Here is a 23,823-nt window from a genome sequence, read left to right as displayed (position 1 = left end):
CAGATAGTTTACTCTGACTTCCATTTTAGATGTCTTCATTAGCGTGTGTTTTATTAACTGGCTGCATTAATTTGTTATTTTTGACTATCATAAAACAGATCTATATACGCTGGTGTAAGTTAGGAACCACAATACAACACACCATTATGGATAAAATGGAACAAGCTGAGACTTTAAATACTTTATATTTGCATCTACAGCAGACTGAGAGGAGCTGTGTAAGGGGTCTTCCACACATTCTTCATCAGCTGATCCAACAAGTGATGTAAGAGCATGGCAATTCTAGAAGATGAGAGTTATGGTCCAGATACCTCTCTATTGTACCTCTTGCAGATTTCTGAACCTGTTCTAATGCAAACCAGTTGAGTTAGCTAACTTCTGCAAATACTGGGGGTATTTAAGATCATCCACATCAGCACCACTGTCAAACTGTTGATATGCAACACAGATTTGGCATCAGAAGAGTCATCAGCTTCTTCTCTGTCCAAACTTGTCTTCATTCTGCTCTTCAGCCTACCCCATTCAATAGGATGGAATAGTTTAAGGAAAGGCAAGGCCTAGAGCACTGAGATAGCAGAAAAATCCTTCAAGGTCTGCACAGGTGCCACTGGCATGAAGGATGCTGTTGTATTGCTGGGGAATAGGAATCTGGGACCCAACAGAAATTAAGGTATTCTAAAATCCTTGTTTACTGTTACAATACTGAACAGTTAACAGTGGTTTAAGGTTTTGCATTAATTTATTTTTGGCTTACTCCCATTGTAACAACCTCGATTTTTTTAAAAAAAACCCTTAACCCTTTATTAAATATACAAAAAAAGAAGAAACAATTAAAGCATTTGAAAAGTCTTTTTATGGGAAAATCTCCTGCCTGACAGTCTCTTACTGGCATTCAAGATGGTCCTTGTTGGGAGAAAGAAAATGCCAGTTTAAGGTGGTCACTTTTGGGTTCAGTCAAATCCTGTTTCTTTTTAGGACAAAACTAACGGAAAACAGAGAGACAAGATTTTTAAGCAGCTTCTGTCCCTATTACTTTCAAATTAACTGCTAGAAAATTACAGACACAGCACATGGTCTCATTAATCATTCTAAGATTTAGCTAATTTTTACCAGTTGGACTGAAAGAGGAAGTTACTCACCTCGTGCAGTAACGATGGTTCTTCGAGATGTGTGTCCCTATGGGTGCTCCACTTTAGGTGTCTGTGTGCCCCTGCACCTCTAATCGGAGATTTTTGGTAACAGTGTCCCGTTGAGCCCGTGCATGTGCTCTCCCTCCCTTGTGGTCTGCCTCGAGGCTATTTAGCACTGCACGGGCGAACCCCCCTCACTTCCTTCTTTACCACAGAGCCCTATAGAGAACTCCGAAGTAGAGGGGAGGAGGGCGGGTTGTGGAGCACCCATAGGGGGACACATCTCCAAGAACCATCATTACTGCACAAGGTGAGTAACTTCCTCTTCTTCTTCGAGTAATGTCCCTATTGGTGCTCCACTTTAGGTGACTCCAGAGCAGTACCCATCACTGGAGACTGGGACTTCGGAGCAGAGTCTTTTACTACAGAGAGTACTGTGGAGTTGAAGATTGTGTCAGCGGCCAAATCTTCAATGATCACATAATGTTCTGTGAAAGTATGGACAGAGGCTCCAATCATTGCTCTATAGATTGGGGAGATAAGGGTATCCCTATGAAATGTGATTGAGGTAGGAACTGATCTCATGGAGTGCGTATGGACGGAAGCAAGTCGCGCCCTTGCTAAGTGATTAATGCAACTAGAGACCCATTTGGATAGTCTTTGAGGAGATATCACAGAGCTTTTGGATCTTTCTGTGGATGAAAGGAAGAGTTTAGGGGATTTCCTGAAGTCCTTAGTCCTGTCCAAGTAGAATGCTAATGTCCTTCTAATATCTAGCATATGCACAATTGTCTCCCAGTTGTCACAATGTGGTTTTGGGAAAAAACAAGGAGATGGATCTGTTGATTCATATGGAAAGTGCAGAAAAAGTAGGGAGAAACTTGGGATACGGCCTTAGAGGGTTTTTTTTGTTTGTTTGTTTTTTTTAAAAGACAAAGGCCGTGAATGATGGGTGTGCCATCAGGGCCGCTATTTCTCCTATGTGCCTCGCTGAGGTGATGGCAATTAGAAATGCTGTCATCGTGGACAGGTGTAAGAGAGAACAAGTTGCCCTGGATTCAGAGGGAGGTCTAGTCCAAGCCCTGAGAACTGGATTAAAGTCCCAGGCTGGAGCGGGTGGTGTCACATGGGGGAAGAGAGTCCCAATGCCCTTAAAGAGTCTACACATTAGTGGTTGAGCAAACTCCAAGTGGGAAGCCATTTTCGCCAAGAGATGTACCTTAAGGGAGCTGAGTGGAAGTTTAAAATGTAGTGCAAAATCAGAGGGAGTAAAGATGAGGTTGGGTCTGTCCGTTTGAAATTGTACAAACTTGGAATCATTTACATTTTGTAGATAGGTACGTGGAGTGGTCAACTTGTGGTTGTGCTGCAACATGTGTTTCAGCTTGTCAGAGCATTCTGCTTCTAAGCCTTGGAACAAAAAGATCCAAGCCTAGAGGCAGAGGACACATGGGTTGGGGTGAAGGGTCAGCCCACTGTTCTGAGAGAGTGGGTGAGGAATGGGCTGATGTCAGAGGAATAGGAGGGCATATTGCCATCTGCGTCAGGTAAGGGAGCCAGACCTGTCATAGTCAAGAGGGGCAATCACAATAACTCTCGCTTTGTTTCGTTGAATTTTCAACAGAATCTTGGATAGGGTAGGAAATTGGGAAAAGACATACAAAGTGGGCCCTGTCCGCTGGGAAGATGAGGGCAACTGCCAGTGAATGTTTCCTCAAAGGGTGGCTATATCTTGAAGCACCTGTGAATTCAGTATACACTCATTGTCGTGAGAAAATTCCAGCTGAGACAGTTGGTTATCCCATTCTGTATCTCTTGTAGACAGACAGCTGAGATGAGCTCATTGTGATGGGTGCATCAATTCCAAAGTTTGAATGCTGTCTTGCAGAGGGAGGGAGATCTGGCAGCTCCTTGGCAGTTTATACAAAACATACAGGTCACATTAAGTCCATCATAACCTTTGTGTGTTGTTTTTGATGAAAGTCAGAGTTTGATCACAGGCACTCCTGACAGCTCCTAGCCCCAAAAGAGTGATATTGAAGGTCATTTCTGTGGAAGACCATTTGTCCTGAACCTTGTTGTTGTGTAGGTGAGCTCCCCAGCATATTAGGGAGACGTGTGTCCCAGGGTGATGAACATGGGTAGTGAGAGGAGTGCTCTCGCTTGTACTGCATCAGGTTGGTGCTGATAAAGTCCAGTCACTGTACAGGGGTTAGTAAGCTTTGGACTCCCTAAAATATAAGCTTCTCTGCAAAAATGATGGAGTCATGACATGTTTCCTTCATCTAGGGCTAGGGGGTCTGGCTTAGTGAAAACAGCACCCCAACGAGCAGAAAGCTCTCACTACCATCAATCTGGAGCACAAAGCCATCCCCAAAGCATCTTTGTGGCTGCTTCACAGAGGAACACAAGAGACCAGATCCCTGGGCATCCCCCTGCTTATTTGCATCTAAAAGACAGGCCTAACGTAGGACTCATTGTGTCCTGGCACAGTCAAGGAACTATGATGTGATTGGAATAACAGAGACTCGGTGGGGTAACTCACATGACTGGAGTACTGTCATGGATGGATATAAACTGTTCAGGAAGGACAGGCGGGGGAGAAAATGTGGAGGAGTTGCACTGTATGTAAGGGAGCAGTATGACTGCTCAGAGCTCCAGTATGAAACTGGAGAAAAGCCTGTTGAGAGTCTTTGGGTTAAGTTTAGAGACTAGAGCAACAAAGGTGATGTCATGGTGGGCATCTGCTATAGACCACTAGACCAGGAAGATGAGGTAGATGAGGTTCTCTTCAGACAACTAACAGATGTTTCCTGATCACAGGCCCTGGTTCTCATAGGGGACTTCAATCACCCTGACATCTGCTTGGAGAGCAATACAGCAGTGCACAGAAAATCCAGGAAGCTTTTAGAGACTGTTGGGGACAACTTCCTGGTACAAGTGCTGAAGGAACCAACTAGGGGCCGTGCTCCTCTTGACCTGCTGCTCACAAACAGGGAAGAATTGGTAGGGGAAGTAGAAGTGGGTGGTAACCTGGGCAGCAGTGACCATGAGATGGTCGAGCTCAGGATCCTGGCAAAAGGAAGAAAGGAGGAGAGCAGCAGACTATGGACCCTGGACTTCAGAAAAGCAGACTGACTCCCTCAGGGAACTGTTGGGCAGGATCCCCTGGGAGGCTAATTTGAGGAGGAAAGGAGTCCAGGAAAGCTGACTGTATTTTATAGAAGCCTTATTGAAGGTGCAGGAACAAACCATCCCGATGTGCAGAAAGAATAGCAAATATGGCAGGCGACCAGCTTGGCTTAACAGAGAAATCTTCAGTGAGCTTAAACACAAAAAGGAAGCTTACAAGAAGTGGAAACTTGGTCAGATGACTAGGGAGGAGTATAAAAATATTGCTCGAGCATGCAGGGGTGTAATCAGGAAGGCTAAAGCACAACTGGAGTTGCAGCTAGCAAGTGTTGTAAAGGGTAACAAGAAGGGTTTCTACAGGTATGTTAGCAACAAGAAGGTGGTCAGGGAAAGTGTGGGACCCTTACTGAATGGTGGAGGCAACCTAGTGACAGACGATGTGGAAAAAGCTGAAGTACTCAATGCTTTTTTTGCCTATATCTTCGCTAACAAGGTCAGCTCCCAGACTGCTGCACTGGACAGCACAGTATGGGGAGGAGGTGAGCAGCCCTCAGTGGTGAAAGAACAGGTTAAGGACTATTTAGAAAAGCTGGACATGCACAAGTCCATGGGTCCGGATCTAATGCATCCGAGGGTGCTGAGGGAGTTGGCTGATATAATGGCCAGGGGTCTGCAATCACCTTTGAAAACTCGTGGTGATCAGGAGAGGTCCCAGATGATTAGAAAAAGGCAAATATAATGCCATCTTTAAAAAAGGGAAGAAGGAACTACAGACCGGTCAGCCTCACCTCAGTCCCTGGAAAAATCATGGAGCAGGTCTTCAAGGAATCCCTTTTGAAGCACTTGGAGGAGAGGAAGGGGATCAGGAACAGTCAACATGGATTCACCAAGGGCAAGTCATGCCTGACCAACCTAATTGCCTTCTATGATGAGATAACTGGCTTTGTGGATTTGGGGAAAGCGGAGGACGTGATGTATCTTGACTTTAGCAAAGCTTTTGCTACAGTCTCCCACAGTATTCTTGCCAGCAAGTTAAAGAAGTATGGATTGGATGAATGGACTATAAGGTGGATAGAAAGCTGGCTAGATTGTCAGGCTCAACGCGTAGTGATCAATGGCTCAATGTCTAGTTGGCAGCCGGTAGCAAGTGGAGTGCCCCAGGGGTCTGTCCTGGGACCAGTTTTGTTCAACATCTTCATTAATGATCTAGATGATGGGATAGATCAGCAAGTTCGCAGATGACACTAAACTGGGGGGAGAGGTAGATACGCTGGACGGTAGGGATAGGGTTCAGAGGGACCTAGACAAATTGGAGGATTGGGCCAAAAAAAATCTCATGAGGTTCAACAAGTGCAGAGTCCTGTACTTAGGACGAAGAATCCCATTCACTGCTACAGGCTGGGGACCGACTAGCTAAGAGGCAGTTCTGCAGAAAAGGACCTGGGGATTACAGTGGACAAGAAGCTGGATATGAGTCAACAGTGTGCCCTCGTTGCCAGTAAGGCTAAAGGCATATTGGCCTTCATTAGTAGGAGCATACCAGCAGATCGAGGGAAGTGATTATTCCCCTCTATTCAGCACTGGTGAAGCCACATCTGGACTATTGCGTCCAGTTTTTGGCCGCCCACTACAGAAAGGATGTGGATGAATTGGAGAGAGTCCTGCGGAGGTCAATGAAAATGATTAGGGGGCTGGGGCACATGACTTATGAGGAGAGGCTGAGGGAACTGGGTTTTATTTAGTCTGTAGAAGAGAAGAGTAAGGGGGGATTTGATAGCAGCCTTCAACTACCAGGAGTGGGGTTCCAAAGAGGATGGAGCTAAGCTGTTCTCAGTGGTGGCAGATGACAGAACAAGGAGCAATGGTCTCAAGTTGCAGTGGGGGAGGTCTAGGTTGGATATTAGGAAATACTATTTCACTAGGAGAGTGGTGAAGCACTGGAATGGGTTACATAGGGAGGTGGTAGAATCTCCATCCTTAGAGGTTTTTAAGGCCTGGCTTGACAAAGCCCTGGCTGGGATGATTTAGTTGGGGTTGGTCCTGCTCTGAGCAGAGGGTTGGACTAGATGACCTCCTGAGGTCTTGTCTAACCCTAATCTTCTATGATTCTATGAATTGCCTGGAATTCCTTGCTTTCTGTCTGGGTGTCTTTTACAAAAGCTTGACCACATCAGAAAATGCAGAGCCTAGCACCACTGATTTTAGTGGTGACCCCTGAGAGGAAACCTCCCCATCAGTGCTCTGCATGTTGGGGTAATTGGATGGGCACTTTGGAGGCCTGGCTGCCCTGCTGCACCTCCAATGGAATGTTCTGAATCAGCACTTCTGTGGTCATCACCTGTACAGATTCCCAGCAATGTTCAGAAGAATTAGCCTTGGATTTGAGGATTTCTCCTTCAACTCACCATGAGGCAACCTTGTATCAGACATCTGGGAGTCTCCTTGGAGAGCCTAAACAACAACTTAGGGGAATTCCCCATGTTTCTTGAGTGTACTGGATGACATCATCAGACAAATTTCAAATCCATGGATGTCATAGGAGGCTTCCAGGCACAGTACATGCTGCATATGGTCATCTGCGTTGAACATTGTTATGCCACAAGATTGTGACTTGAAGCCAGAGACCATCCTCCTTCAAATGGCATTTGTAATAGAAACATGAGAAACTGCTAAATAAACTAGTGACATGGAAAAAACAAGAAAATGTGTGCAAGTGTTGAACACCAGTATGTATTGAAATAGATATGCCAAGCTGTTACAATTTTTATTAAGGTTCTGGAAACTCAAGCTTCTCTGTTGGTGTCTATAATTTTACCAGAAATGCTCAATAAAAATGTGGGTAGTCTTTCTAATCTGTATAATTTACAATCACAGGGCATGACTGCAGTTACCTTTAATCATGCTAACTTGGTTCATGGAACAGTGAAGCTGCAGCAGGGCAAACTTCAGTGTGGGCTATACCCACCTAGACCCCTGGGTAATTACTCATGAAGCTAGTTCATGTGGATGCTTACACTGCACAAATGTAATACACTTAAACATGTGTAAGGCATTTTCCTTAGCAGCACACAACGTGCTATTAAAAAGTTAGTGCTAAACAACCTCAATAAAGCACACGTTTAATTGTTTAAGGGCAGGCCAACTGACAGATATCACAAAGTAGTTATTAATGGGGAATCATCATTAATTGGGGGTTTTCTAGTGGGGTTCTGCAGGGTTGGTACTAGTCCCAACGTTATTCAACCTTTTTATTAAAGATCTGGATTTTATCAGATCAGATTTTACTAAAGATCTGGAAATAACTATAAAGTCACTGCTGACAAAATTTGCAGATGACACAGACTGGTTGAGGGGTAAATAACAATGAGGACCTGGCAGTCACACAGAACAATCTGGACTGCTGGTAAACTGAGCCCATACACACAAAACACACTTCAGTATAGCTAAATTCAAAGTTATACATCTAGGAAGAAGGAATACAGGCCATACAAGAAGAATAGGGGGAACTGCATCCTGGAAAGCAGTGAGTTGAAAAGCATCTTGGAGTCATAGCAGATGAGCAACTCAGCATGAGCTCCCCGTGTGATGCTGTGGCAAAAAGGCATAATGTGGTCCTTGGAATGTATAAACAGAGAAGTAGTGAGTAGGAATAGAGATCTACCTCTATATACTGCATTGGTGAGACTGTTACTGGAATACTGTATCGTCCAGCGTGGGTGCAGAAAAGAACTACAAAATTATTTGAGGGCTGGAGCAAATGCTTTAAAGTGAGAGACCTAAAGAGCTCAATCTGCTTAATTTAGGAAAAAGAAGGTTGAGAGGTGACTTGATTAGCATATAAGTACCTTCACAGGAAGAAAATTCTGGTTATGAAGGACTTTTTAATTTGTCAGAAAAAGGCCTAACAAGACCCAATGGCCGGAAACTGAAGCCAGACAAATATAAATTAGAAATAAGGCACAATTGTTTTTAAAATGAGGGAGAGATTAACCATTTGAACAAACAAGCAAGGGAAGGGGTGGATTCTTCATTTCTTGAAGTCTTCAGTATAAGACTGGATGCCTTTTAGCCAAACACAGGTTATGCTTTAGTCAAACACAATTTAATGGGCTCAATGCGGGGATAATTTGGCAAAATTTAATGTCCCACAAGACACAGAAGGTAAGACTAGTTGATCTAATGGTCCCTTGACTTAAACTATATGTATCTATAAACATGCTGGGTCTGAAGGATTAAAGAATTAGTAGACCATGTCTCTTTCCGCTCTCCCAATACTTTAAATTTATACTATTTTTATTTGAAAAATTCAGCATAATCATGATACTAAAATGAATTTCAAAGAAAAGAAGATCCTTACTAGGTACTCCTGTAAAACCAGATAATTTTTCAGAACTGCTTTTAACACTGCTATTGATGTTAATGTGTGAGGATCTCTTAGTTTAGTTTAAAGAAAGGGGGGGTAGGGGTTCACAGTGGTAAGTTGTGTTAACAAAACAATTTTTCTTTTATTGTTCACTAATGAGACAGTAATTGCGACCAAAATCCTACTGGGAACGTAAGCTTTTAAATATAATAGGCCTAAGGACAGTTTTCACTGTATTTATAATGATTCTTGGATTCATTTTGTTCTGCATGAACACACTAGCACTAAAATGTTTTCATTTCACATGAAAGAAATTTCAGATGAAAGAAACTTTTAGTAATGGGAAAGGCGTAGGATCAGCTTCAACTGCAAACACAATTCAGGTTTTTCTGTACAACACTATGATGGCAATGCAATTAAAGGAAAGGTACATTTTTATCTTAAATGTTCTGTTAACCTTTAATTAGAAGAAGACATTGCTTTTTCTTAAATGGCTATAAGTCCTGAAATTACCAGGACATCTTCTCGTCTTAATGTAATTCCAGTTTACTGTATGCTGATGAACAATATCATTCATTTCATTCTAAAATATTGAAAAAAGGTACCTAAAATTAAATGTTTTTTGTGTTTTGTTAGTTGTCATAGAAAGAAAGAGAGAGAAAAGTAACTATGAGTAGAAAGCCATAATAAACTATGATAGGTTTCTCACTGATAGATTAAAAATATATATAAAAATATCAAAGCAGAGTTTCCATCTTATGTTTAAGACTTAATGGACAACACAGAAGGTTTACTCAATGACCCCTAACATACAGGTATAATTTGCTGCTAATGTCCCAGTCATGATATTCTAATCCAGACAATAGCAATTCCCCCTTTGCAAGGAATCTAATGTCCCAGTACCTTAATCAGTTTCTAGTCTTTACAAAAATAAAAATGTACTAGCAACCAGCACTAGTACCTTTCCTGGTGACCCAGATCAGATAGAAATGCATCAACATGTCTTTGGAGTTCACTTCCCTCCAAATTTTTCAACTTCTTCAATTCACTCTGAAGAAAAAACCAAAGTTCCTTGGCTCCATTTTCAATCCTTCTTCTCAATATTTCATGGTCTTTCCCCATGCCTGCTATTAAAAAGCATAAACATATCAGTATTTCCAGTGAAGTGGTACATGATGAAATTGAAAAATTTGTGATATGGTATATAAGAGTTTAAGAACAAAAAGAAAACATCTCTCTACCAACCATCTCCAGTTCGTTTCTTATAGTTTTCTATCTGCTCTTTGGCCTTTAAAAGCTGCTCTTCTAAAGCATGTACCCTTCCTGCAGCTGGCCCCTGATCAATGGGACCATCCGGTATCCTAGAGCACAGGGAAGAAAATTAAAGCAATAATTAGGTTTATAAATTATGTAATATTTGCTTACTTCACTAAAACTAGTTAGTGATAACACTTCCGGTATTATAACACATATAGAACCAACAAAACTCCAACAGAAACTTCTTCCTGGTTCAGCAATAATTTACACAAACAAGATTAACTAAAAGGAAAATGTCAGTGTAACACAAGATACTCTAATTATCACAACTGTATTAGGATAACTCAAGATCTCAGCAGCTAAGGTAACAAGTGGTGGTTTCTGGGCAGATACCTGTATCAAGAACAAACTTTAGAGGTGGCTATTAGGTTAGTCTTGGGAGACAATGGGGGGAGGACAAACAAAATGTAATCCCTTCTTATGAACTCAATGACTTGAGGTTAGGGCATGCTCTTCCGAGATAAAACATTTATTTCTGATGATCTGTCTTTCTTCAGCAACTACAGTTTCAGATTATTCTGGGAAAGTATACTCTGCAGCCAACACCCACTGTCTGGCCTGTTAAGATGTTATCTTTATAGCAATCTTTTGTCCTCAACTATCTTTACAGTGGCTCTTAAAACTTCCTCTTCCCTGCCTTCATTCAGGAGATGGGTACAGAATAATAATGTAGAACTGAAGTGATAAGTCAAGACAACAAGAGCTACATCGCCAATCATGGGCAAAAAGGCACTTGCTGGAATATGGAGGAAATGGTATTGGTAGTCTGAAGACAGTGGTGTAAGACAGCAAGTCTTGAGCTTTGATAGCACTGTCCAATGTAGAACTACCCTCAGGAGTCAAACTTCTAGTCCCCTGAGATTTTTCTCAGTCTCTGTGACACAGAGGCCCATGGTGGTTCACCACTTTGTGACAGCAACTCCTGTCAGGCCTGACATAATCACTACACTTAACACACTGTTGTCATGATATATACCCAAAAGGTGACATCTAATATATCCTTGGAAAACTAATGACTCACTAATCATCATTAATATTCTTGCATGATATACATATGGAGTAGGTTCAAAGAGTTTTAAGAATTACGTTCTTAAAATATGTTTGGAAAACAATGCATAAGCCCAGCCTGCCTTAGACAAAGGAATATGCATTTGTTTGTCTGACCAGCCTGGTCATCAGGCAGAGACAATGAAGATACAGTTACATAAAAAGTAAACAAAGCCATGAACCTACCGAGTGAGGGAGATAGCCTCTTGCAGGGGCCTGAACCTCAAATGATAAGCAACTGAATCAACTGATTGCATACAATACTACTGTATTATAAAAGTGTATCAAGTAATGTATTTTATGAAAGCCTGTAACACACTGGTGATGAATATCATTGTGAAGTGTATGCATTAACACTTTGTGACGAATTATGGATACTCACTAATATTATGCTTTGAAGTCTGTGACCAAACACAGGGAGAAACAGATTTTTCCCCAGCCCCAAAGGCAGCATTGTGGAATCAATAGAATAGAAGCCCTATTTACATACAAATCAGCAGAGGGGTGGGAAACACACAGGCAGGGAAGAACAGCATGAAGTCATCCTGCTTCTTGAAGCAGGATTAATGAACTCAGAGATATAAGCGGATCCATAGAGCCATATAGGCGTCTTTCACCTAGGAAGACAAGGGAAACCAGGACCTCATACTTCTGTGGAAGGACCTGACTCAGAGAAATCAGCCATGGCTGGAAAGAAGAAAGACTGGTAAGGAATCTATATTTAACCAAGACTGTAGCTTTTTAAGCCTTAGTCACTAGAAAGCATATTTTAATTTTATTTGCTTGTAACCATTTTGGTCTTTATCCCTTGTACTTCAACTCACTTAAAAACCTCTCTTTTTGTTAATGAACTTAATTTATTTTTAATGTAAACCAAACCAGTACTCTGTTTTAATTGAAAGGATCGTTAACTCTAGCTGAAGTAATAAACAGTGCTTTTGTCTCTTCAAAGGTGCAACAAACCTTAGTACTTGTCTGAGTGTTCCAGGACAGGGCTGGACACTTCAGGTCAACCAGTTTTGGGGAAATTCTGGAGTAGGAGTGGGGTCACTTTGCAAGTAGTAACCAAGGCAGGTGGAGACCAGGGTGGGGCAGGTTGTTGGGGTCAGAGTGCTGAACCAGAGCTGCACAGTACACAGACAGTCAGGGAACTGTATGCTTGCCTGCTGGATATTGGTATCTGGGCTGTTAGCCACAGCAGCAAAGCTAGGATTACAGGGCAGGTGATGACAACTCCTTACTGGTCTGGGTTGAACCCCAAATTGTCACAGTCTCACAATAGGAAGGCTGACAGCATACAGAACACCAAAATATATCTTCTTCAGTGCAAACATCAACTAACTCCACAGTTACCTCTAATGGATCGATGGTTGGCATAAAATCAAGAAGGGCCAAATCAGTATGAATACTGAATCTATAATCTTAGCGGGTGATTTCAACAAAATATTGGATCTAAACTTTAATTAAGAAATAAATTAGCTGTAGACAAGCCATCATCAAAAGTATGCATTCATTATACTGGATAAAGCAATATATAGCAACACCAATGTTCCAGAAAAAGGCTACGCAGAGCTCTTGCTCTGAAATTCATAAAACACAGTCAAATATTTCTTTAGTACAAAAAACCCTTCCAAAAACTTCTCAAGATGCTGTTGGAATAACAGAAATATTAGTTATTAAATCTTTCTTTATTGTACACAGGTACCAAGGTTCGGCGTAGAAATGGCAGGGTATTCACCCAGGGCAATAGCATCGGCACATTCCCGTCAACTGTCCAGTTAAGCATACAGTGGCTGTATAGGAACCCTCCCGCTATTTTCTTTCTTTACTGGGACCTGTGGACTGTAATCCTTCCAAACTGCACATCTACGCAAGCAAAGAAGTGAACGTGTTCTTAAATGACATTCACAGTTTGGGTCCCCCAAAGATTCAGCGGCTGCCATGTATTACCTTGGGTAAAAACTGACCAACTGGGATCATTTTGACCAATATCATAGCAATAGTCTGATCTCTAGCTCTGCCAAAAAAAAAAAAAAAAGCCATCTAGAAACTTTTTGGGCAATGGCTATTTTTTCAGGTCTTATATCTCCAGAACCCCTCACTTAAATGAGTCTAAATTTGGGTCACTAACTCTACCCACCACTCCAGTGATGTAAAGCAAATTTCAATAAAATCTGTGCAAGCATGCATATTTTAGAGCTTTTATAAGCACCATCCTTTAAACAGGAAAGAGAGGGAAAGCACTCCTCTACGCATCCATCTGCAGCATTGGAATCTCTCAAAGGTGTGAAGTGGCCCATTCATCTCAATGTGATGTTCTCAGATGAGAACACCTCATGGAGATGAATATAACCTGAAACAACAGTTGGGACATGTGAATTGCTCCATTTACCTCAGTGGGTGTTGTCATCCCCCTCGTGAGTGCTTTACAGCTTGTGATATACATAAAGTATGCCTGATCTTAATTCCCCACTCAAAGGGGTAGGACTTTCCCAGATCTCGGCTCACATGGGGGGCAGGTGGGGGGCCTCAGACCCTCCCAAAAGGGCAACACCCCCCCCAAAAGCCCAGCTCACAATAACGGGGTGTGGGGGAGTCAACTCCTATTGATAGGCATGAGCCCCCAGATCCTAGAACATACAGCAGCAAGAAGTGTTCAGACACCCGCAGAGTGCCACAGCTTCCCATATGCCAGCTTATATGAGGGGAGCACCGAGTGGGTTCAGACCTCCAAAAGGGGCAAGAGCCCCCCCAAGACTTGGGCATGCACACACACGAAGGAAGTTGTGGGGCTGAAATGTGCCCCTTCCCCTAATCTCCTCCCGTCCCACTGCCAATCACCCCATGTCCTCCTTCCCAGTGTCCCAGCCCTCTACCCCCGAGCTCCCACACCTCCCTCACCTGAGCCTTCAACCTCTCTCCCCTCACCTACCACCTCTTCCCCATGACCCCCGTCCCCTCACTGCAGCCTCAAATTCCTTTCCCCTTATACCCTCACTCCTCCATCCATGAAAACTCCTCCCTGCTCAGGAAGTATTCACATCTAATTTTCCCCCCAAAGACTTGGATTATGTTCTCCCCAAAATAAATTTGTCACCCATGACTCAAATTGCAGCAGGTTCCAGCCACTCAGTACAAAACTACTTTTGTTTTAGGTGGGGGCTTGTGATTAATTTATCCTTAAATTATGTTAATTGAAGAGCCAGTTCTCAAAGAGGTCTGTGATTCATCCAGTCACCTGTATCTCAAAGTTTAACAGTACAAGGCAGCAGGAACAAAGGTTTTTGGGGTTCTGTAACTGAGGAACTCCTTAGTCAAATGATCCCAAATTTGGATCACTAATGCTACCCCAAACTCCCATGAGGCACACCAAATTTCAAACCAAGCCAAGTAACCATTTGGATTTTAGATCACTTACAAGAGTCAAGCTTTAAAGCATATAAAATAGAAGGAATGGAAATCCTTCTAGCTGTTTTTCTCTATTGGCACATGCACACTGTAAAAATGTACATTTTCTTAAATACCATTCTCAGTTTGGGTTCCTCAAAGATTTAGTGGGTACAGTGCGCTATCCTGGGTAAACTCGACAGATTAAGACCATTTTGACCTGCATCACATCAACAGTTTGATCTCTAGCTCTGCACAAAACAAAAAAAAACAGACCTAGACGCTTTTTGAAAAAATGGCTTGGGGGGGGGGGGTTATATCTCTACTTGGCTCCAAACTTGAATCACTAACCCTAGTCTGCACCCTCCTGAGGCACACTACATTTAAAAGGAATCCAACTAAGCATGCTGATTTTAGAGGATTTAGAAAGGTCTACCTTTAGAGTTAGTGTTGTGTCATGACTTCTGTTTATAGTGGTGCTGCCAGGCCACTATTATATATTTAACATACCCTTTGAGGACGGAGGAGTTTTGGGAAGTGTTGTGGGGCATATCTGCCCTGTGGCACCTCCTGCTGAGCTATGTGGCACTGCATGCCTTAGTTTCCCTTCTCTCAGGGTCCCTTAAATCCAAACAGATGTAAGATTAAATTCCATGCTGGTGTTCTACTTTAATGAAATTCAAAATAAACTTGAAATAAAAACTTTCCCCTTGGTTTGAGGAATTGCAAAGCCCTCCTCCTTGGTGTGTGTGGTTCTCAATTCTGCGAGCAAATCTCCCTTTGGAGAACTTCTCTCTCTCTGACCATGTGCCTCTAACTGAGGGCTTGTCTACACTATAAAATTAAGTCAAACTTATCTAATACAACCTCGAGCCCCCAAATTAATTAAGTCAGTTGTGCATGGCCACATTAGACCCACTGTCTCGATGTAGTGCATCCTCACTAGCAGCACCTGCATCAATGCGCAAAGCAATGCACCATGGGTAGCTATCCCAAAGTGCAACCTGCCACAATGCCTCATGGGACCAAAACGTTGTCACAGGAGAGAATAGGAACATTGCGTTGGCATCCCACGATGCACTGTGTTCCCTCCTTCACATCAACAGCAAACAACCCAGTGGTTTTCGCGTCTTGAAATTGCCGCCCGTATGCCATAACCCCAGAAGCATGGAGTCTGCTCAGCTTGCACTCTTGCTGTTAGCACCTCAAACACCTTGCACCTTCTCCTGCAGTATTTCCAGAGCCAAAGTAGGGGCCGCCGCATGGAACATAGCAATGTCCTGCAAGTAGCCCTGCTGCAAGCCATTGAAAAAAACAGTTCACAGTTGCTGATGAAAGTCACAGAGCAGCTGCAGTCTGTCAAGCGCTGTTTCTGGTCCCGTGAAACAAGCACTGACTGGTGAGACCGCATTGTCTTGCGGGTATGGGAAGACGAGCAGTGGCTGCAGAACTTTCGAATGCAGAAGGCCACCTTCCAGGAACTTTGTGCAGAGCTTCCCCTGCCCTGCAGTTCAGCAACACAAAAATGAGAGCTGCACTGACAGTGGAGAAGCGACTGGTGATCGTTATTTGGAAACTTGCAATGCCAGACAGTTATCGGCCAGTGGGGAATCAATTTGGAATGGGTAAATCAACCGTGGGAGCTGCTGTGCTCCAAGAGTGCAGGGCCACTGATCGACTTCTGCTATGAAGGGTAGTGAGTCTGGGAAATGTGCATGATATAGTGGATTGTTTTGCCACAATGGGATTCCCCAATTGCAGTGGGGCGATAGATAGCACACACATCCCCATCTTGGCATCAGAGCACCTTGCCAAAGACTACATAAACCAAAAGGGATACTTTTCAATGGTGTTACAAGTGTTGGTGGATCACAGGGGGCATTTCACTGTAGTATGGTTGGGAAAGGTTCATGACGTGCGCATCTTTAGGAACTCAGTTCTGTTCAAAAAGCTGCAATCCAGGACTTTCTTTCCAGACCACAAAATTAATATTGACGATGTTGAGATGCCTACAGTTATCCTGAGGGATCCAGCCTACCCCTTGCTCCCATGGTTCATGAAGCCATACATCCTCTGTCTGGACAGCAGTAAGGAACGGTTAACTATAGGCTCAGCAAGTGCAGAATGGTGGTTGAAATGCCTTTGGTCATTGAAAAGGCGCTGGAGAAGTCTACTAACAAGGTTGGACCTCAGTGAGATCATCCCCATGGTGACAGCTGCCTGCTGTGTGCTCCATAATGTCTGTGAAAAAAAGAGGGAAAATTTTCCGCGGGGGTGGACAGTTGAGACAGATCGCATGGCAGCCATTTTTGAGCAGCCAGACACCAGGGCAATAATAAGAAAGGGGCACTGTGTATCCGCGAGGCTTTGAAAAGCCATTTCTATAATGAGTCACAGTATTGTGAGCTGCTTGTCTGCATTGTGCTTTCCCAAACCTTCACCTAATTGGCATCACTGTCCCTGTAAAGCCGACCCCCCACCCAAGCCCATTTATTTTATTTAACAAACATAAGTAAAGAGGGAGAAGAGAAAGAAAAAGTAATCTTGGGGGAAAAGGGTTGTAAAGTTAGAACGGGAGAAACATTTTCAGCTGTGTAACATAACCACATTCCAGACCACCAAAGGTCTCTGAATGGGTGCCTTCTGTTCCTTGTACCCTTCCCCCCTCCGCCCGAATTAAGTGAAAGGGATAATTAACTTTTTGCCCATGCCTCAGGGAACGTTTGAGGGAGGGTGATTTTGCGCCAGGCGATGCTGGCTGACTGTCCACCAGGGTCTGCAGAGGGACTCTACCCTCCTGCTTCTGTTCCCGCATTTCAACCAGACACCTCAACATGTCTGCTTGGTCCTTCATAATCCAAAGCATCTCATCCTGCGTTGCACACTCTTGCTCATTGGAAGCTTTCTTGCTCTCTATGTCCACGTCTATCTTCTCGGACAGTGAAAACCTCCACGCTCTCAGCTCTGCGTCTGTTGTCCTGGAGGCGTTCATTATCTCAGTGAACACGTCCTCCCACATTCTCTTTCTCCTCCTTCTGATCACTGAAAGTCTGCTTTCAGGTGTTGATGACCCGCCAAAGGACACATTTCCAGCTGTCACTCGGGAAAAAGATAAAGGAGCCATTGTACACAAATAATATGTTTCCATAGCAAGGCAGTTTTCATTAAAAAAGAAAAAAAAAAAACCAAAACCCAAAAACCTTTATTACACTAGGTGCAAGCCATAACATAACAAGAATCCATAACCATTCACTGTGTCATTTTGCTGTTCCAGCCATGGTGAGTAGGCCCCCCCGGGTCATGGGTGACCTCACTTTTAATGAAGTTTATGACAGGCTCATGTTGGGAGCACAGGTAGCTCGTCAAACAATGGTCCTTCCCCATAGCACTACAGGAAGCTGTTTACGAATGGGGCAGGGGAGGAACATTTTCACTCCCAAATTGCGGAATCTCTCATATGGGACCCCAGTCCCCTATCAGCCACTTTAAACTACTTGCCAACCTATGCCGAGCACAGTAAAGGCACATTAGTGGCCGCATGGTTTGGCAATCCGGAATGTGGGGGTGGGTGCGTATTTGCCCTTTTTTTCCCCGTGTCAGAGCACTTTTAATGAGAACTTGCCCCGTTTCCCCTAGGCAACCCTATGTGATATCAGTCTCCTGAGGGTAATAGAGGCAGAAATGAAGGAGATGCTGCAAGCATCCGGGTATAGACCCAGTCCTCATGCTGTGTACTGCAATGATGCCAGCAGAATTAATTCAGGAGTTGTGTGGGAAAGTGTCCTACCACAGTGGAAGAAATAAGACTGCCCTGCCCAGAAACCTTTTGCAAAGGATTGCAGAGTACCTCCATGAAAGTTTCCTAGAAATATCCATGGAGGATTCCCGGGCTATCCCAGTCCACATAAACATTCTTTTCCAGGGGCCACCCTCTGCGTAGCTGGAGCGGCCTCTTGTAAGCAGAGAGCCACAGCACCTCGCTTTTTCTTCACGGTAAGCATGCAATACCACCGAATGTGTGTGCCCGCTAAAGTTTAACTCGACTTTCATTTTAACTGTATGCTCACCAGAGGTGCCTTCCCTAGCATCACGGTCCACCACGGTGATGTCCTGTGACCCACAGGGCTCCAGGGTTAAAAATATTTCCTGGCTCTTGGGGAGAATGGATCCACCGCTCGCCTGTCTCCCATTATCCTCCTCCTCCTCCTTCTCATCCACCATATAATCCTCCTTATTGTCCCTAGATTCACACACCTGTGAGGTGTCCACATTGCTTGCGGGGGTGATGGTAGGGTCACCCCCGAGAATCGCATGCAACTCGTTGTAGAACTGGCATGTGTGGGGTTCAGCACCAGAACAACTGTTCGCCTCCCTTGCCTTCTGGTATGCTTGGCGAAGTTCTTTTATTTTCACACAGCACTGCTGTGTGTCCCTCATGTCGCCCTTCTCCCCCACTCCACGAGCGATCTTTGCATAGATGTCAGCGTTTCTTCTGCTGGATTAGAGCTCTGCCTGCACAGACTCTTCTCTCCACACAGTGATGAGATCCACGACCGCCTGTGCAGACCAGGCTGGAGCACATTTAGGGCGTGTAGTCTCCATGATCAGTTGTGCTCAAGCTGGCACTCTCCCAATGCTGATCAAACAGGAAATGGAAATTCAAAAGTTCCCAGGGCTTTAGCAGGGGAGGGGCTTTTTCCTGTGTACCTGGCTGCAGTGCAGCAGAGTTGAGAATGATCTCCAGAGCAGTCACAGATGAGAATTGTGGGACACCACCTGGAGGCCATTTAAGTCGAATTACACAACGCTGCATCTGCATTACTTCACAGTCGGGCCATGAAAATCGAACTAAGCGCTACACCTCTCGCAGAGGTGGATTACAGAAGTCGACGTAAAGGACCTGGTAGTGTATACACATACATTAACAGGTCAACGTCAGGCGGCTTCCTTCAACCTAACTCTGTAGTGTAGACCAGACCTGAGTCCTGATGGCCTTTTATCAGACCCAGGTGCTCATTACTCAATTAGCTGTCTAGATGGGCTACTTAAACTAGCTCATCACAGGCCTTGACTCCCCTTAAAGGGAACAGTAATCCCATGACAGGGAGGATAGGGAAAGAGTCAGGGGTGGTATGAGGGAAATGAGAGTTTTAAACTGTCCCCTACCAAAGACCACTATGCTGCCATTTCAGCTACACTTTACATCCATTAAAGTCACCTTTCTACAGTAAAAGCTAAGCTAAGAGTTATTTAATACTCCAAATTTAGATTTTTACAAAAGAAAGTGAATTTAAATTGGCTATTAGACTGCAATTACTGCTGAGAAGGGCAGTGAGGTTTCTGAGGATAAGGAGTTGAGGGAAAGGGTCCAACTAGACAAGAGAAACTTTAAAAAAGAGAGAGCAAGCACCCACACAAGAACATGAGCAAGGAATGAGGGTTATAATACATATTCAAAGCAGTAGAGAAAAGATTTTATAACCATTTCCTTATTGTAGTTTTGTCTCCTCTGAATCTGTTACCTCATCAAACTTGGAATTGCTTTTCCCCCCATTTCTCAAAATTAGGAAAGATTCCTTTCCTCAACCTGCACAGCCAGCCCATCAGTATCCACAGATACATCTGGAGAACTGCATGTGAGACACAGGTTTCAGAGTAGCAGCCGTGTTAGTCTGTATTCGCAAAAAGAAAAGGAAGACTTGTGGCACTTTAGAGACTAACCAATTTATTTGAGCATGAGCTTTCGTGAGCTACAGCTCACTTCATCGGATGCATACTGTGGAAATTGCAGAAGACATTATATACACAGACACCATGCAACAATACCTCCTCCCACCCCACTCTCCTGCTGGTAATAGCTTATCTAAAGTGATCATCAAGTTGGGCCATTTCCAGCACAAATCCAGGTTTTCTCACCCTCCGCCCCCGCACAGACAAACTCACTCTCTTGCTGGTAATAGCCCATCCAAAAGTGACCACTCTCTTCACAATGTGTATGATAATCAAGGTGGGCCATTTCCTGCAGAAATCCAGGTTCTCTCACCCCCTCACCCCCCTCCAAAAACCACACACACAAACTCACTCTCCTGCTGGTAATAGCCTATCCAAAGTGACCGCTCTCCTTACAACCAGTGGCAGCTCACCAGTGAGATGTCTTTGCACCAAGCAGCTTCCATGTATGCCTGGTAACCCTATTACAAGCTCCAGCAGATAATTTGGATTATAAATACTAAATGTTAAGTATGTTTTTATATACATTTTCTTGAACAGTTCCGCTGCTTGAAATTTTCTAGATAATGTTACAGTCCAAACCAAACTTTGACATCTAACTTAGGATGCTAATTTTAGAGGTTATCTCCTAAACTATGACACAGCCTTAACAACAGATGAACATGTCAATATAGCTCCAGTACAGTATATCTTCTCGCCTATTTGTTTTTTTATCTTTCTCAGTAAGATAATATAATAAACTAAAAGGACAAATTAAAAAGGACAAATTAAAAAAATAAACCTCTTGACATATCCTTGACGTACCATGCGGGGGTTTTTTCTAGTACAAAACAACAAACAATTTTGCATATGCTGTTTCCTGCCAGCTCACAGTAAACAGAAACCATTTTTTCAATATGAAACCATGGCAACTGAAAATATTTCAGTCAGATCTTAAACATCTAACAGCTCTCAGAGATTCCCCACAATTATGTTTACTTGATATTTTGTGCCTTGTTTAGTGGTAAAATTGCACATGCAAACGACCATGCAAGCAGAAAAAAAAGTATTTTGTTTAAAACATCCATTTTATTAAAAGAACATTTTCACATAATCTCCAGGTGACACAGATGGATGTCAGCACAGGGAACCAAACAGAAAATGTAATCATAGTGACATCAAGTTTAGCTGAGGAGCACTGGTATGACATATACAGTAGGTCCAAGACTTCTACACACAGTAGTAGGTATTAACACTGGAGCCCAAGTTTCACTGAAGGAAAAGAAACTGACAAATAACAGAGACAAATAAAGCTTTTGCCTAAGATATAAGGGGGTTTTTTGTGTGTTTTTTTTTAAAGTACAACAGCCATCCCTATGAACCATAAAGAGATCTCAGAGACACATGGAATAGTTTATTCAGAATTTACTGTTGTTCTAGGATTTTTGAGGGAATTCTAAGTTCATCTGTCTTTAAAGAAAATTTTACAGCAGAGTAGAATACTCCAGGTTGTATAATCTCACTTTAAAACAAAATACTGATGTTAACCAATTTGATTTATTTATTTTTGCATATCAGACTTCCCTAAGGAAAAAAGGTTTAAGTGCCTATGGCACTAATTTTCTCTCAGCCTCTAGATATTTTAACAGGTTACAATGAAATTCTCTCTACAAAGAAATGTGAAAAATTCCTAAAAGCAATCTATTGAATCTGTTGATTCTTTTTATTTGGCTCTTTCTCAGCTACTTGCATGGAGTTGGAAGGTCTACTAACTGACTTCACCAACACTGGGATTTGTTTTTCTTTGATACTTTCCTTTAATTCAATGGTTTTTATTATGGGAAGGAAACAATACCTGGTTACTGAGGTAAGAGGACAACTGGCAGTAGCAAATAAGCATAAAGAACACAAACTAACTTGACTCTTCTACAAGATCAACCTTAGAAAGAGGACAGTACCAATGAAACAAACCTCAGGTAACTAAAACCAGAAGGGAAATATTAAAGGTGACCTGCAAACAAATATTAGGGGCTTCATCCTCAGCTGATGTAAATCAGCACAGGGCTATTGATTTAAATGGATCTATACTGCTTTATACCAGCTGAAGATCTAGCCCTTAGTTTTTAGAATTATATGCTGAACCAGTAAAGGTAACAGTGATGATTATCATATAACTACTGAAAAACTCCCCCCACCCCATTTTACACACACTTGCTCTCTGTGAAAGCCCAACTCCACACCCAACTTCAGATTGGAGCCACCTATAGAGATATAATAGAACAAAAATATTTTAAAATTATATTAATTTGCTTGGTTTCTCTTTAAAAATATCTTTGTATCAAAGGAGCCTTTGATATGTTTATAACACTAAGCTCTAGAAGTTAAGTCCTCACTGGTGCTTAATAAGTGCTGAGCAGTTGAGGGGAGAGCCACAATGGGGCTGCTTTCAGAGTAACAGCCATGTTAGTCTGTATTCGCAAAAAGAAAAGGAGTACTGTTTGAAGGCAATTGATTCTGAAACCGGTTCTATGGCAGCATCAGCCTGAAGTGGTTTAAGGTATGCACAGGTCTCTCCCTCAAATTAGAAACCTTTCTGTCCTTTATTAACAAATGTTTAGAGCTACATGAGTTATGTCTAGTATTACTGATGTTTGTAATAAGTTTGATTTTATTTTACCCTTTTCCCTCCCTTTCTTAAATATGTTCCTATTCCAGGGTAAGAAACAGATTCTTGAGATTAATTTTACCTAAAAGGAACACAGGTTCTACAAGACACAAACGGAATGTTTTACAGATTATAGGAACAACAAGCAATTAAAGTTTCCTCTGAACTAGTACAAAAAACTCATCTTTTTCTGAGCTAGCTACTGAATTTCAGGTGTGTGGAACCTGTGAGAGAACTCGACTGTCCTATAGGTGTTGCAAGTAACTTGCAAACTGCCTTAGACAACGCATGCATTTGTGAATTAGATATATTGTGTGCCTTGATCATAACATATACTTTGTAGAAAATTCTAGTTATCCATTTTTGTCTGTATTTACTGCAAACCAATTTGTGGCTGTTACACTGACGTTTGCATATTTTTTCTATTGATCTGATATATCATCTCACAGACACTATGCTGTGTTTCCTGTGTTCCTACAATCCTTTGCCTACATTTATTTGATCTAAATAATTTAAAATGTTGCATGTATAGTTGTCTGTGGCAAATGAATACAAATTGTTAAAAATCAAAGATCTTTGTTTCAGGACTGCTGGCTTGAATTAAAAATCATTTGATTAAAAGAATCTCTTGCTGAAAAAAGTAAACAATGATTTCCCTATACTTAATCATAATGGGATTACTACTATTAATTTTAATATAAAATATTGTACAATTAAATTACATTTATAGCATTTTGCATCATCTTTGGTTGAAACCTGATGGCATCCCATTAAAAGATAATTTTCCACATATCTCAACCTCTCTCATATTTATACACCCAACGGAAGAGTCCCTGGCTTGCCAGTTACACATAGGATGATCTGACCCTATATCTCTCTATCTTTAGATTTGGATGCTACAGTTGATAGGCTGTATCAGCATCTAGCAGAAACCGGAATTTGGAACTGTTAGTTGACTGAAAGTGAAAAGAGAAAATGTTGGTGACTTGGAGAAACAATTGAAGGAAATGGCAGAGATACTGGGTGAAATCCTAACCCCCCTAAAGTCAGTGGGGTCAGAAATTTACCCAATA

The 23,823-nt window shown here is 42.5% G+C and overlaps 1 protein-coding gene across 4 annotated transcripts in view; it reads right to left on the bottom strand.

Annotated features, from left to right (window-relative positions):
- FUT8 (fucosyltransferase 8) overlaps positions 1 to 23,823 on the bottom strand; it is a 285,280-nt gene that overhangs the window by 73,958 nt on the left and 187,499 nt on the right. For 3 of the 4 annotated variants that reach the window (XM_074957028.1, XM_074957030.1, XM_074957029.1), the window contains 2 exons: positions 9,871 to 9,986; positions 9,587 to 9,752 (listed from right to left, as the gene is read on the bottom strand). In XM_074957028.1, the coding sequence (XP_074813129.1) occupies positions 9,587 to 9,747 (161 nt within the window). In that variant the 5' untranslated portion in view covers positions 9,748 to 9,752; positions 9,871 to 9,986. The remainder of the gene's footprint in view (positions 1 to 9,586; positions 9,753 to 9,870; positions 9,987 to 23,823) is intronic. The other variant, XM_074957027.1, reaches the window with a different exon arrangement.

Source organism: Natator depressus, chromosome 6 (genome assembly GCF_965152275.1).
Source record: "Natator depressus isolate rNatDep1 chromosome 6, rNatDep2.hap1, whole genome shotgun sequence".
NCBI classification, from domain to species: domain Eukaryota; kingdom Metazoa; phylum Chordata; order Testudines; family Cheloniidae; genus Natator; species Natator depressus.
This window is presented reverse-complemented; position numbering and strand designations above follow the sequence as displayed.